Source organism: Bombina bombina, chromosome 1 (genome assembly GCF_027579735.1).
Source record: "Bombina bombina isolate aBomBom1 chromosome 1, aBomBom1.pri, whole genome shotgun sequence".
In the NCBI taxonomy this organism is placed as follows: domain Eukaryota; kingdom Metazoa; phylum Chordata; class Amphibia; order Anura; family Bombinatoridae; genus Bombina; species Bombina bombina.
Genome location: NC_069499.1, coordinates 1456598520 through 1456615425, shown reverse-complemented (window position 1 = coordinate 1456615425; position 16906 = coordinate 1456598520). Strand labels below are relative to the sequence as shown.

Below are 16906 nucleotides of genomic sequence, written 5' to 3'. Positions count from 1 at the left end.
AGAACCCACTTTAAACATTTATCTTCAGATAATCATAACTAAAATTTATACCAAAGTGTTTTGATGATACTATTTATACACATATTTTAACATATAATCCAAGCCAAAACCTGCTAGTAAGTATTATTTCCATTTCCACCATTTTACCCCAGTTATCTATTAGCATTTTCATTAAGAGTTGCCTACTGCTTAATCTTTACAGATAAAGTTTTCCATAAGGCCTAACCTTACATGTTTGCCTTCTCCTAACATAACTGGGATTTAAAATTATTCTGTTGATACCATTGTCTTATGAATATCTTAAAACCTTACTAGTTACACCCTTTACTTGTAAAGAAAAGTTCTTGGAGGTAAAACAGCACTCCAGTAATTGTATTATTTTGTATACCCATGTATAACAAAACAGATGATCAAATGTGCTCCAATGACACTTCCATACCTACCCTAACCAGAGTTATAGAAGAGTGACCTAATCAGGGTTGACGCTATATTTGATCCCTCCTTTCTTTACTACCAGTGGCCTGAAATATAAAGGTTCTTGTGTGTGTGTGTGTGTGTGTGTATATATATATATATATATATATATATATATATATATATATATATATATATATATATATATATATATATATATATATATATATATATACAGTATATATATATATATATAAAAAAAAACAACAACACATTTTATGCATACATTTTAACATATCATCAAAACAAGAATCTCTTATAGTGTTTTTTCCCCATAAGAAATTCTATTAACCTTTTCACTAAGTGTATCCTCAGTGGGAGAATTTTCCATTAGGCCAAACTTTAAGTATTTACCCTCTCTTAATATAACTGAGAATTATACCCTAGTGTTCTATTAGTGCCTTTTCATTGTGAATCTTCTGCATTTAGTAGTGAAAAAAAATCCTTAAAAGAGAAACAGTGCTTCATAGTTTTTCTCTTAGTGTATACTTTAACAAGGCATATAGCCAATTGTGCTCTAGTGACATTTCTATACCCTAATTAGAATTGTGCCAAAAAAATTACCTGGTTAGGGGTGTAATAAGAAAAACCTAGTGTACACTATAAGAAGACATATGGCCGATTCTACTCCAGTGACATTTCTGTACCCTAATTAGAAATATACAGAAGTGGCCTGAGTATGGTTGTCACTGTATTTAATCTTTCTTTACTATCTATGGCCTTGGATATGGGAATAAAAAATAAATAAATATATATATATATATATATATATATTAAACATAAATTACTAAGAACAAAGAAAGGGAAGTCACCCTAGCAATTCAAGTAATAACTTTGTCCTTGTCTAGAAAAATTTGTGCTTGTTCAGGGGTTTCAAAAACAAAAACGTCATTGCCGGATTTAATTCTAAGTTTAGCTGGGTATAGCAGTGAAAAAAAACTTCCCTCTTTCACAAGTTGTGTACAAATACTTAAAAAGAGTTTCCTTTTTGATGCAGTCTCACATGAGAAGTCCTGGAATAGCAGTAACTTTTCATCCTTGTAGGTTAAGTGTTGCATTATTCTCTTATTATCTCCATTTTGGTTTGGAAATTCAAATATTTCACAACAACCGGTCTTGATCTCTTTCATCTCTGATCGGGTACACCCAGAGCTCTCCCTGTTCTGAGCGCTCTTTACACTGTAAATTTGGATCTTGCTCCCTCCAACTTCAAAAGTGAGGGTAGAATTTCTTCAGCGAACTGTATCAGGCTTTCTGCTTTAACTTCTTCAGGGAGACCTATTATCCTCAAGTTGTTAAGCCTGCTTCTGTCCTCCAATTCTTCTAATTTAGCAATCAACTTGATGGTTTGTTTCACAATCAGATCATACTTGGGGTCAATAGCATTTTGTTTGTCTTCACAATCCGATACCCTTTGTTCTAGCTCGGTGAGCCTACTATTCTGATTTTTTTATTTCCTCCATTATAGTTGAGAGTTTTATATTGATCTTCTATAGTGGCTCTCTCTGCATCGGTGGCTAACAAAAGGGTATTGCAGGATGCCTCAATATCGTGGCATCACTGCAATACCCTGAAAGCGGCTGGAAGCGATCATGATCGCTTCCACCGCTTGAAAACACTGAGGACGTGCCTGGCATGTCCTTGGTCTTTAAAGACCACTCTTTGTAGGACGTGCCTGGCACATCCTCGGTTGTTAAGAGGTTAACTTAAAAAATGAAGACTTGGTTGATATGCTATTCTATAGCAACACAACATAAATGTCTTGTAATTACAAGGTGTTTACTGTCTAATTTGAAGTGCATAGGGCATACATATAGTGCTAATAAATCATGTGGCAGATTAATGACACATGTAAACAAAGGGTAAATAGCCCATATGTGCACATAAGGTATTTCAGCAGTAGTCCCATGCAGTAAGGCAGACATATAGCCAGGAGTACCACATGTTAAGGATAATTGCCAGTACAAACCATACTGTTTTCTCTACCTCTCTCCTGACCCATACTTTTTTCCTTCTCATCCACCTTCCTGTGATCTTTAATTTTTTTGCACTGAACAAAATGTTCCCTCTTTCTTTGCCCTTTTTCCACCTGCCTCTATCCTCCTACTTTTTTTCCTTACTCACTTAACCTTTCCTTTCTCCTTTTTCTGTGTTTCTCACTGGCATCACATTGTCTTTCTTTTTGTGTTTTCATTAGTGCGGATACTTCTATATGGCCCCATTTTGTTTCATTTTATATTCAAACCCCAACATTTTTGTTATTATTGTTTCTATTAGTATTCCAAGACAAACATACACATTGTGTACTGAATACACCATTTCACTGACATAGTATAACCTGCCAACGCTTGCATTTATAAGATAAAGTATAAATCCATTAAAGAAAGAGAAAAATAAGGTGTTTATGTTTACAGAGAACATTAGACCTTCTTGTAATAAATAGTAGTTTATTCAACAACTGATTGAAGTCTCTCTTTATCGTCATCTTTACTAGAAACAAATATAAAAGAAGGAAAATTAAAACAAATTAAAAAGTCACTTATGAGCTCTAAGGGAAATATCCATCTATTTGTCAATTATCTAATAAAATAAACCCAGATATGGTCAAGGGAAAAGACAGATAAGAAAATAAAATATTTTAAAAGACAGCTGAGAAACATTAAAGTGAATGTAAATTTTGATGCTAAAGTGCCCAGGTTTTTAAAAATTCCTCTAAAGCTAAATTCACATAGCTATGGGCGATCCGAGTACCTTGGATCGGTTCATAGGATTTGCCATTAAAGCTGAAATAGTTGTTATCAAGAATAAACTTTATGCATTTTATTAAAAAGGTTCTTTGAGTAACAGAAGGAAAATCAAAGGTGGAACAAATATTCTTATCCCTATGAATCCCTTCATCATTATTGATGACTGTATACAGAGATCTAATATCAGCGGTTCGATTAAAATGGAAGTCATCTTGGTTTCTTCTATCATAGGTTTTATTAAGTTTAGTGCTATACTTTAAATATAATTAAGTGTTGGAAACTAATACCTGAAGAAATAGATCTATATATAATGAAAGATTAGATGCTAGATAGCATATTCCTGAAATGATAGGTCTTCCTGGTGGATTTTTCAAATCCTTATGGATTTTTGGTAGATGCTAAAAATGGGGACCCTTGGTTCCTTAATGTAAAGCAAATTAAATTCATCCTTACTGATCACATTTTTCTCTGTTCCTTCAATAAGTAGTTTAAACAGTTTAACTAAATCTGAAGTTGGGTTGTTCATAATAACTTTATAATATTCATTATCGGACAATATGCATAATGCTCCATAAATACAGTGTACAGTATATATGTGTGTGTGTCTTGTAGAACAACTCCACCTCCTTTGTCCGCTTGGCCGTTCAGTTTGCTGTCATTCATTGTAAATTCATATAAAGCTTTCCTTTCACAAGGAGATAATTATCACAAGGATTTTCTCTTCTCTCTTTCAACTCCCTTAGTTCTTGATTTACCAAAATATAAAACATTTCCAAGTATGTACTTTTGTTTTGAGTAGGATTAAATTTGGAAGGCTTTTTCTTAAATTTGTATTAGTATAGAATTATTTTATATTGGAACAACACAGCAAAAAATGAATTACAAAGTGTTTCCTTAAATAAGTGTACAACCATAAGAGAAGGCTTTGCTGACTTTGTTCAGCTCTTCTAGTAGACAGCGATGCAACCCTTTCAATATATTAAAAGCTGTTAAACAGGTTTAGTTAAGAATTCTTTTGTAGTAATTGACTAACCAAATTGGTTGCAAAAATGGCCCTTGCAAAGTAAATATCTAAAAAAAAAAACATTCAGTTTTACATAAAAATTAGAAAAGCACAATATAGATACCTAGCACTTTTATTTCCAAACCAAATTAAAGTGATGGTAAACTCAAGCTTATAATTTTTAATACTTTGGATGTACTCCTACAGTATGTGCACAGTGATGCCTGAATATTTTAAAATAAACTTTTTCCCAATGAAAATGTTACTTTTTAAAGCCGCTCCGTTACCTGTGACCCGGACGCTTCTGTGTGAGAATATCTGTAATGTTAATTTGACAGACAGGTGCATCGTCCAATAGGGACTGCACCATATGCCCTATGTCAGCCTAGTATAAGCATGCTCCCATGCTGGTGATTTAAAGCAGAATTGCCAGAACTACAACTGTACAAATGCAGTTTTTGCTCAGATCTCTAAACCTATTGTCATTAAAACAGGTAAATATTTTTAAAGTAAAAGCACATTTTATAATTATTTTTTTAATTTATAAGGTGCTACATATTCCTTGCCGTTTTTACTGCTGCAGTGAACAGTGAATTGTTACTGACAGGAATATTCACTGTTCACTATAAGCAGCGGTAAGATCGGAGCTGAAACTGCATTTGTACAGTTGTAGTTCTGGCGATTCTGCTTTAAATCACCAGCACGGGAGCATGCTTATACTAGACTGGCATAGGGCATATGGTGCAGTCCCTATTGGACAATACACCTGTCTATCAAATTGAGATTACAGAAATTCTCAGGCAGAGGCGGCCGGGGGAAAAGGTAACGGAGTGACTTTAAAAAGTAATATGTACATCCAAAGTATTAAAATTTATAAGCTTGAGTTTACCATCACTTTTTATTTCTAAAATTATTCAGACCTTTTTAAATCTAAATAACAATGATCCTCCTAGTGCCATATTGGGTGATTAAAACACCTTTAAAAAAATAAAAAACTTCAACTACTTAAAAAATGTTGAACTAATTCACTTAAAATTCATGTTTATAGTGCTAACCAAACCGGAGGCATATAACAGCTTTCAGACAATTTCAAGCATATAATGGAGTAATTTATGAAACTAAAATTATAGGTGCATAGAGTACACACACACATACTTTCTTTCTTTTGAAAACTTAAATTTGATTCATAGATTTTTCAGTTCCTGGTATAAAGCCTTTAATACCATTAGATTGCAGGTGTTTTTTCCCGACCAGTGAAAACTTTTAACAATGGATGTCTGGATCTGCAAGATTTGGAGAGTAAGATCCAACATTCTTATCCAGACCCACACTATGCTAAGACGCACCTTGTCTGCTTGGAGAACACGCACAATCGTATGGGAGGGCGTGTCCTACCTTTGTCCTACATGATGGAGGTAAGGTACTTACAGGTATTTGGTTCTTAAAATTTGATTTGCTAAATAAATATACAAATGTTGAAATTAAGGTTCCTGTCACTGTAGGCCCAGCGGGCCTTCCTGTGTATCAAAATTGCTCTGATCACTGTAAACACGGTAGTAATTAGAAATTGTTTATCTGTTAAAGGGACATGGAAGTTCATGATTCATACAGTACATACTTAGGAGCATGCACATATATTTAGCACTATATATAATTATATATTAATATATGCTCTGCCATATAATGTTTGTCACTTGCACGCTCCTGAGCCTACTTCAGTATACTGTGAAGGTAAGAAGCAGAGTTTCAACAAGAGATACCAATAGAGAGAGAGTTAAATTTAGAATGCTTAGAATGTTTTTAGTATTCTATCTGAATCATTTAAGGAACAGTGTACTTCATTTTAAAATGTTCTTGGTGATTCATGTTACCTACTGGAGTTCATTAAAATGTTGACAAATAGATAATTTACCTTTATTTCATCATTTAAAATAGTTGTTTTTGATTGTTGTATCCCCACCTAAACTAAAAAATGTGTACTTAAGTACTGGTTATAGAAAAGCTATCTAAAAAGAAGGTTTAGAAAAAAATCACGCTCCCTGTGGGGGGTGTCTAAAATTTTAATTTTTCTTTGTTCCCTTTAAGTATTGGTCTTTATACGCTAAGAAACACTTTGTGTAAATCTATATATTTATATATCTATATATAAGGTAACAAGGACATCTCTCCCTGCAAGCTCACCCAATTTGATTGAGTTGTGGTTTTAAGTAGAAACATATATTACATAAACAAAATAATCTTAAAGAAGCAATTTCCCTTACAGTTTAAAGTCATTAAACACGTTAAGGGAAAATCAGTTTCATGGTACACTGTCCCTTTAAAGTTTACTTTTGATTCACTTATTCCTTTAAGATGACAAATATAACAGAAACAGCTTTACAACAATTAGACAAGTAGCTTAATAGGTTGATATTGTTTATGTTGCATAATTTCAACAGTTTCTTTTGATATTTAACAAGTGTTCACTCTGTGTATTCAGGTCAGGACTTTGGCTGACCAATATGGTCTGAAAGTTCACATGGATGGTGCTCGTCTACTGAATGCTTCTTGCTCCTTAGGGGTGGAACCTGCAGAGATTGGTCAATACTGTGATTCTGTGTCCATCTGTCTATCCAAGGTATAGTCACTAAATAAAGAAATGGTTCTGGTTCTTGGGGACCAATATGTCTATACCAAGAGTGGTAAAGAAAAAATATGTAGATATATTTGGGCCATAGGGTGGTTTGTGGTTAATAAGAATGACTCATCTACAGAACTCACATTGCCAGACCTGTATTTCCAGGGACTGGGAGCTCCTGCAGGATCACTGCTTGGAGGGCGAGCACAGTTTGTGGCTGAAGCTCGCAGAGCGAGGAAGTTGCTTGGTGGGGGGATGCGTCAATCTGGGGTGCTGGCTGCAACAGGAATAGTCGCTCTTAATCGTGCTAAAGAAAATATTATATTGGACCATCAGAATGCCAAGGCATTTTCTAAAGGTAAACAAACTGTTTGAAGTCTAAGCACCACACATCTTTTTCTCATAACTATTCTTATTCTGTGTTGTGCTTTCCAGGTGTACATGCACTGGCCTCCCCACTCTGCTCTTCAGAACCCCACAGTGTGGAGAGCAATATAGTTATGCTAAAGATGAATGGGAAGCTTTCAGCTCAAGAACTGTGTGAAAGTCTAGCATCAGTGGAGAATGGGCATGGGGCAAGCATCAGAGCTTTAGCCATGTCCTCAAATTGTGTGAGGCTGGTGTGGCACCGTGACATAAATCAGCAGGACACCCAGTTGGCATTGGAAAAGCTTGAACATGTTCTTAATAAATACAATGAAGAGAAGAGTAGTTTATGACCAACTACTATGCAGTGGGTGCAATAATTTAACCATATGATTCTAAATAGAACTGTAGCAACTTTGTAATATGTCTTTGGTCACTGCATCTAACACTAAACTAATACATTCATATTACAAAGAAAGTGAAAAAAATTGATACTGCATAAAACTTGCATAGAAAATGTTAGCCACTCTTGGAAATTAATTCCAAGTCAAGTTATTGGAGGCTTGTATCCCACAAATACACTATGTCTGGATCTTTTAGACCAGGGTTAGGCAAACGGCCTACCCCAGGAGTCAAATCAGGCACACTATGGCCTAGATTACGAGTTTTGCGTTAGCCTTATAAAGCAGAGTTGAGAGGTCCCAAAGCTGCTTTTTTCCTAACGCTGGAATTACGAGTTTTGCAGGTACAGGTGTACCACTCACTTTTTTTCCGCGACTCGAACATACCGCAAATCCACTTACGTCAATTGCGTATCCTATCTTTTCAATGGGATTTGCCTAACGCCGGTATTACGAGTCTTAGAAAAAGTGAGCGGTACAGCCTCTCCTGTCAAGACTCCTACCGCATTTAAAAGTCAGTAGTTAAGAGTTTTATGGGCTAACACTGTAACATAAAACTCTTAACTAAAGTGCTAAAAAGTACACTAACACCCATAAACTACCTATTAACCCCTAAACCGAGCCCCCCCACATCGCAAACACTTAAATTAAATTTTTAACCCCTAATCTGCCGACCGGACATCGCCGCCACTTTAATAAATATATTAACCGCTAAACCGCCGCACTCCCGCCTCGCAAACATTAGTTACATTTTATTAACCCCTAATCTGCCGTCCCTAACATCCCCGCCACCGAACTACACTTATTAACCCCTAATCTGCCGCTGCCAACGTCGCCGCCACTATAATAAATATATTAACCCCTAAACCTAAGTCTAAACCTAACAAACCCCATAACCTAAATATAATTTAAAATAATCTAAATAAAATAACTTTAATTAACTAAATTATTCCCATTTAAAACTAAATACTTACCTATAAAATAAACCCTAAGCTAGCTACAATATAACTAATAATTACATAGCTAGCTTAGGGTTTATTTTTATGTTTCAGGCAACTTTGCATTTATTTTAACTAGGTACAATACTTATTAAATAGTAACTATTTAATAGCTACCTAGCTAAAATAAAGACAAATTTACCTGTAAAATAAAAATAAACCTAAGTTACAATTACACCTAACACTACACTATAATTAAATTAATTACCTAAATTAAATACAATTAAATACAATTATCTAAATTACGGAAAAAAACAACACTAAATTACAGAAAATAATAAAATAATTTAAAAAAAATTAAACTAATTATACCTAATCTAATCCCCCTAATAAAATAAAAAGCCCCCCAAAATAGTAAAAATCCCTACCCTATACTAAATTACAAATAGCCCTTAAAAGGGCTTTTTGCGGGGCATTGCCCCAAAGTAATCAGCACTTTTACCTGTAAAAGAAAAAATACAATACCCCTCCCAACATTAAAACCCACCACCCACACACCCAATCCTACTCTAAAACCCACCCAATCCCCCCTTAATAAAACCTAACACTAACCCCTTGAAGATCACCCTACCTTGAGACGTCTTCACCCAACTGGGCAGAAGTGGTCCTCCAGACGGCCAAAAGTCTTCATCCTATCCGGACAGAAGAGGTCCTCCAGCCGGGCAGAAGTCTTCATCCAGACGGCATCTTCTATCTTCATCCATGCGGAGCGGGTCCATCTTCAAGACATCCAACGCGGAACATCCTCTTCCTTCCTTCCGACTAACACTAAATGACGGTACCTTTAAGTGACGTCATCCAAGATGGCGTCCTTTCAATTCCGATTGGCTGATAGAATTCTATCAGCCAATCAGAATTAAGGTAGAAAAAATCCTATTGGCTGATACAATCAGCCAATAGGATTGAGCTGGCATTCTATTGGCTGATTGGAACAGCCAATAGAATGCAAGCTCACTCATATTGGCTGATTGGATCAGCCAATAGGATTGAACTTCAATCCTATTGGCTGATTGCATCAGCCAATAGGATTTTTTCTACCATAATTCCGATTGGCTGATAGAATTCTATCAGCCAATCGGAATTGAAGGGACGCCATCTTGGATCTTAAAGGTACCGTCATTTAGTGTTAGTCGTCGGAAGGAAGAGGATGATCCGCATCGGATGTCTTGAAGATGGACCCGCTCCGCCTCGGATGGATGAAGATAGAAGATGCCGTCTGGATGAAGACTTCTGCCGTCTGGAGGACCTCTTCTTCCCGACTTGGATGAAGACTTCTGCCCGTTTGGAGGACCACTTCTGCCCGGTTGGGTGAAGACGTCTCAAGGTAGGGTTCAAGGGGTTAGTGTTAGGTTTTATTAAGGGGGGGATTGGGTGGGTTTTAGAGTAGGGTTGGGTGTGTGGGTGGTGGGTTTTAATGTTGGGGGGTATTGTATTTTTTTTTACAGGTAAAAGAGCTGATTACTTTGGGGCAATGCCCCGCAAAAAGCCCTTTTAAGGGCTATTTGTAAATTAATATAGGGTAGGGATTTTTTATTATTTTGGGGGGATTTTTTATTTTATTAGGGGGATTAGATTAGGTGTAATTAGTTTAAAAAAATTGTAATTATTTTATTATTTTCTGTAATTTAGTGTTTCCCCCCCCCCCGTAATTTAAAGAATTGTATTTAATTGTAGTTAGTTTAGGGAATTAATTTAATTATAGTGTAGTGTTAGGTGTAATTGTAATTAGGTTTATTTTTATTTTACAGTTAAATTTGTCTTTATTTTAGCTAGGTAGCTATTAAATAGTTAATAACTATTTAATAACTATTGTACCTAGTTAAAATAAATACAAAGTTGCCTGAAAAATAAAAATAAACCCTAAGATAGCTACAATGTAACTATTAGTTATATTGTAGCTATCTTAGGGTTTATTTTATAGGTAAATATTTAGTTAATTAAAGTTTTTTTATTTAGATTATTTTAAATTATATTTAAATTAGGGGGGTGTTAGGGTTAGACTTAGGTTTAGGGGTTAATATATTTATTATAGTGGCGGCGGCAGATTAGGGGTTAATAAGTGTAGTTAGGTTGCGGCGATGTTAGGGATGGCAGATTAGGGGTTAATAAGTGTAGTTAGGTGGCGGCGATGTTAGGGACGGCAGATTAGGGGTTAATAAGTGTAGTTAGGTGGCGGCGATGTTATGGACGGCAGATTAGGGGTTAATAAAATTTAACTAGTGTTTGTGATGCGGGAGTACGGAGGTTTAGGGGTTAATAACTTTATTTTAGTGGCGGCGACGTTGTGGGCGGCAGATTAGGGGTTAAGAAGTGTAGGTAGGTTGCAGCGACATTGGGGGCGGCAAATTAGGGGTTCATAACTATAATGTAGGTGGCGGCGGTGTCCGGAGCGGCAGATTAGGGGTTAATAATTATAATGCAGGTGTCGGAGATGTCGGGGGCGGCAGATTAGGGGTTAATAAGTGTAAGATTAGGGGTGTTTAGACTCAGGGTTCATGTTAGGGTGTTAGGTGTAGACATACATTTTCTTTCCCATAGGAATCAATGGGGCTGCGTTAGGAGGGTTTTTTTTTCAGCCGGCTCTGCCCCATTGATTCCTATGGGGAAATCGTGCATGAGCACATTTAGCCAGCTCACCGCTACCGTAAGCAGCGCTGGTATTGAGGTGAGATGTGGAGCTAAATTTTGTTCTTCTCTCACTTTTCTGCGTTTACGCCGGGTTTAAAAAAAAAACGTAATACCAGCGTTACTGTAGGTGAGCGGTGAGGGAAAACTGCTTGTTAGCCACGCACAGCTTTACCGACAAAACTCGTAATCTAGGTGTATGATTTTTTTTTTTTTTAAGTCCTGCAAGCTAATAATGTTTTTTACATTCTTAAAGGAACATTAAACACTAAATGAATGCTAAATAGAATGATGCATTGAAAGAAAAGATTAGTCTGAGAATAACATGTAGATGTATTTTTTAATGTTTTAGTAGATGTTTAAATATTGACAAAATAAGTGTAAAGTTTTAGTGTTTATAAAACAATGGGAGCTGCCATGTTGTAACTTAGGTTACCTTCTCTGCTGTGGCCAATTAGGGACGGTTATAAATAGGTCACTAGAGTGTGCAGCCAATAACTGTGTGGAATATAACCGTGTTCCGGACTTCCATTTATAACTGGAACTGAAAAGCTCACAATTTCAGAATTGAATTACAGGAAAAGGGGACAAAAAGTATATTGTATTTTGTTTTATATATAAAATTTATCATTTTATAATACCATCTCAAAGTGTTTAATGTCCTTTTTAAATGCTTGAACAAATTCAAAGAAGAATAACATTTTGTTACACACTCGAACATAAATCAAATTCAAATTTGAATGATAAATAAAGTTTTATTTGAACACAGCCAATTTCATTTGTTAATGTACTGCCTATGAGTAGCTACAACAGTAACCTATGTGTCGAGATCGCATAGTTTTGCACTGCTGCTCAGCACATTCAAATATACGTCTACTCTACACAATATTCCCAACTCAAAGGAAGGCAACGGTAAGAAAAATGGGGTACTTTAAAATGTAATCTCACCACAGCATAAATTCTTCACAAATATAAATAATGAAAAATCAGGCTGCATCCAAATTTTTTAATTTTGTTGAAATGTGTTTCCTCTCTTATTGTAGAAGTACTTACAAAATATCCATGATTTTGCTTATTTACTTTGTGGTCATTTATAGAAAAAGTTTGCTGACCCTGTTCTAGACATGAATAAAACAATTATGAAAATATTGTTGCACTGCTTGATATGCTCTGGGAATACGCGGCCTGGTATTCGGGTTCTAGATAAATAAGGCTACACATGAAGGAATCAGATGTATTCATACACAAATACACATGTCCAGGACGACCAAAGTAAGTTTACGTTCAATAAAAATATTAGTCAATAAGAAGGTCAATGGCAGTACAGACAAATTTAGTTCACACACAACCAGGGCCAAAGAGTGATGAAACTTCACAGATAATCCTTACAGGGATATAAATTACATTGCAGGAGAATATGTTGCAGTCTTGCAAATGCTGATTAGAAAAGGAAAGTTTGTTTTAAATTTATTTTTTTTTAAAAAAGTTGTTCCGTGATAACATGCAAGGTCAGAGATGCTGAGAAATAGATTATTAGATTTACTGATACTAATGCTAGTGGCTTCCTCCAATACCTCTTAGTCACTAATATATAACTGGTACCCTTACCATGACATCTCATGATGCTAAGAGGTCCCATTGAAGTAAATAAACAAATATCTTATTTTGAAATTAGAAACCTTATCATCCTGCCCAAATAAAAGGTGTTTATAGAAAACTTGATACTTTTTGTTAAAGAAAACAAAAAACCTAAGAGCTTTAATGTGTTTATTCATCTGGGTGTTTTTATCTTATGTCTGTTCCATTCTGGTGAACTCTAAAGCTATCACTATGCCTTCTGCCTCAGATGTTGCCTGGCACAGAGCTTCCCACGTACGCTTCCCATACCTTTTTATATCTAAGGATGAGGATTTCACTGCTAACAGATGATTGGGCCCATTTATTTTACGTGCGGGCAGACATGATGCAATGTAGCGTATCATGTCCGCTGCACATTGATAAATGCCAACAGTTTACGCTGTCAGCATTTATCATTGCACAAGCAGTTCTGGTGAACTGCTTGTGCAATGCCACACCCTGCAGATTTGTGGCCAATCGGCCGCTAGCACGGGGTGTCAATCAGCCCGATCGTATAGGATTGGGCGGATTGATGTCCGCAGCCTCAGAGCAGGCGGACAAGTTTTTGGACCGCTGCTTCATAACTATTGTTTTTTTTGGCGAGCCTGAAGGCTCGCACAGAACAGGGGTATCAAGTTCCATTCGGAGCTTGATAATTCTTCCCCGATGTGTACAAGCTATACCTTTCCCTAAAGGATGCACCTTGATTCAGAGCTTTTAGATATTTTCAGTGTGTTGGTTCTCCCATATGTGTTGGCTCCCTGTGATGATTCATGTACAATAGAGCAACATTCATTTTCTCAGGCACCACGGTGTACTTTTTGTATACTACACTATCCTACTACATTGTACCTGGCAAGTCAGGGAATCACTTCCTCTCTGTTTTACACATAGAACATTCCACTTATGCATCAAGTACTGCTGTGACGTGCCAGCAAGGTTTATTTGCTTACAACTCTCTTCTGCAGAGATGTACACAGCTTCCAGACATCAGTCATCTGCTTTTATTGGAATGACCGCACATATACAATAGATTATTGAGGCAAGCACTGGATGTGTATAGCAGCAGCTTTCATAACAAGCCTTGGGGGGAATATCTCTCTTTTGTGTCGTGCAGTAGAACCATGGCAAAACAAAAATGTATGTTAAAGGACCATTTTCTTTATAAATGGAAAGAGTCCACAGCTGCATTAATTACAAAGGATTAAATACCCCTCCCACTTCCCTCATCCCCCAGTCATTCTTTGCCTTTCGTCCCAGGAAGTTGGAAGAAAAGTGTCAGAAGTTTGTGATTAGTCTCTTATGGAGGGTAGTACTCTTCGGCATGGGACTGGAGTTTTAAGTAATTCTGTCAGCCTTTCAGTGAAAGCATGGATGAAAGTTAGAGTCCAGAGATGCAGGGAGAGTCTTTCTGCGAAACCATCCCGACTCATTTTAACAGCTCCACAAGCAATCGGCGTTGATGAGTTTTGCTGCCTGCTTTCTCCTCTTAAGTCCATGGCAGAGGCGATGCTACTATCTGTCACACTTGAAGGGCCGTGTTCCTGTTCCACGGCGTAGATTCTGGTAAGATCGTTTGATTTTACTTTCGTTATGATTGTATTGTATTACAAATGTTTTCCCGAGAGGCTACCACCTTGCGGGACTAACTATAAATCAGGGTCTCAGTGAGGCTCCTTTTGTATCTTGGATTCAAGGGTTAATATCTCCTGAGGGGGGTTATTGAACAGGGTTTTTTTTAATCATGTTTGTTATGTGATTCAACCTGCTTATGTTTAGTGTTACTTAGGCTCATGGCTTTTTGGAGCATAATGGCCTTTAGAAGTGATGCAGCCTTTACAGTCGGGCGTGCTTTTTCTGGACTGTATGGTTCACCTTGTGACCGGGCGTGGTCACGTTTTTAACTCTCCATTTCTGCATTCCTGACCGTGTGGTGACATAAATTTTGATCTACTGGTGTCAGGCTCTTAGGAGGTGGTGAGTGCCCCAGCCATTGTGGGTGTCAGGTGCCGTTTAAGTTTTTGGTCCTATTTTGTATCAATATCCTAGCTATGGAGGAGTCTGATATTGTGGAGACGGACGTCTCTGTTTCAGTTTCTACTCCTTGTGCAGAATGCGTATTGCCCCGGATGATACTAGCCTGTCAGTTATGTTCTGAATGCCGTATTAGAGTGCTCAATTCCTCGGGATCGGGGAATCAAGGGGCTGCTGAGCCATCCGCCTCTGGAGCCTCTGTCCTCCGAGTGGCGAGTTCCCTTCCACCATCTCTTACTACGCATTCAGGTAAGCCAGACTTTGCTTATCCTTCTCAGGAAGGTAGCTTCTTCCTGCCAGGAGTTTTGGCACAATGTCACATGTCCATAATTTTGGCACTGGCGCGTATGCAACTTCCAGACGTTGGTTTTAGATACTGTTCGTGTTCCGTTATCCAGGGCTCTTCAGGCATGAGGTGGCCTGTTCAGCTCTCTGGGGGAACGACTGTCCCTGAGGCTTCAGGGGGTCAACCTTCGGGGCTGGAGTCGTCTTTCGCTCTGGCGGGGGTATGCTCTGCTTTTCGGTATAGACTGACGCGCCTTTGTGTTCTTTTGAAGCACGCTTTGGCCTTGTCGGAAGATCCCATACTTAATAGCTTGCAGAATTAGACATAAGGGGATGAATTTAATCTTTTTATAGTCTTGTTATCAAGTACTCCTTCCAGTTTGAGCTTGGTAGAACAGGATCCCTGTGGGGCCGTTCCTATGAGTGCGTTTGTTCTTCTTAGGCGATAAACCTGGGGCTTGCCATATCTTTTATTTTTAGCTCATGTTGGTTTTATATTTCTTTAGGGAAGTTTGTCTGGAATCGATACTCACGATTGTTTGGTCGCACTGTTACTTCTAAGGAAGTTTGTTATGGACGTGTTTAGTCCTATGTGTGTCTGCTGTTTCTCCCTCCCTAGGGGGGGATTCTGTACGGTCTTGACAGTGATGGCCCTTGGTTCAGGCTGGTCCTGATTGGGTTCAGATCCTTCTGTCTCTAGGCCTAATTCAGTCACGTGGCGCCTGTTCTGCCTGGCTGGTCCGGTTGGGTGCTGAGTGCCGCACATATTGTGTTATTCTTGTATTCTTTTACACATTTCAGCTAAGCATCTGAGTGGACATGAGAGTCTGTGAGGCATGGGATTGGTTCAGTCCTCAATTGGCCTCTCAAGCTGCTCGACTGGGACTCGGTGGAGTTCTGCTGCGACTCTCTCAATGATTCTGACTTTACGTCGGGATGTGGAGTGTTGGGAAGTTTTAGGTTCTGGCGGGTTTGCCTTCTGCGGATCTAGGAATAGTCCTTTCTCTTGTAAGGTGTATCCAGTCCACGGATTCATCCTTTACTTGTGGGATATTCTCCTTCCCTACAGGAAGTGGCAAAGAGAGCACACAGCAGAGCTGTCCATATAGCTCCCCCTCTAGCTCCACCCCCAGTCATTCTCTTTGCCGGCTCTAAGCACTAGGGTCTCTCTCGGAAGGGTAAAGTGAATGTGGTGTTAGAATTGTAGTTTTTATTATCTTCAATCAAAAGTTTGTTATTTTAAATGGTACCGGTTTGTACTATTTACTCTCTAGCAGAAAAGTGATGAAGATTTCTGCTGAGAGGAAAATGATTTTAGTATGTTGTAACTAAAATCCACTGCTGTTCCCACACAGGACTGAGGAGTACCAGAAAACTTCAGTTGGGGGGAACAGTTTGCAGGGTGAACTGCAATAAGGTATGTTCAGTCATTTATTTCTAGACAAGACTGAGATAATGCTAGAAGAGACTGACAATATCCCCATGAGGGGAGGGTAAGCTATGTTCAGAGACTTAGTAAGGAATTGAATGCTTACATAACAGGGATAATTATGCTGGTTGACACTAATTCAGGGCAATCGATTGTTGTTGTTTTTTAAGAAAATCTCGTTTGTAAGACACTTTGAAAGTCCTCTTGGGTTCTTTCTGGGGTTATTACCACATGGCTATTTTTTATTCACTTTGCAGTGATTTCTTAGGCCTCACAGCTCCGGAGTAGAGTGGGAGGGGCCTAATTTTGC

At 37.7% G+C, this 16906-nt stretch overlaps 2 protein-coding genes across 2 annotated transcripts in view; one reads left to right on the top strand and one right to left on the bottom strand.

Annotated features, from left to right (window-relative positions):
* Window positions 1-7567, top strand: part of LOC128653079 (uncharacterized) — a 31228-nt gene extending 23661 nt beyond the window's left edge. The window contains exons 5-8 of the mRNA XM_053706160.1: window positions 5454-5639; window positions 6704-6841; window positions 7007-7199; window positions 7277-7567. Coding sequence (XP_053562135.1) covers window positions 5454-5639; window positions 6704-6841; window positions 7007-7199; window positions 7277-7560 — 801 coding nt within the window. The 3' untranslated portion in view covers window positions 7561-7567. The remainder of the gene's footprint in view (window positions 1-5453; window positions 5640-6703; window positions 6842-7006; window positions 7200-7276) is intronic.
* Window positions 1-16906, bottom strand: part of AFMID (arylformamidase) — a 138296-nt gene that overhangs the window by 4947 nt on the left and 116443 nt on the right. The gene's annotated exons all lie outside the window — the stretch shown is intronic.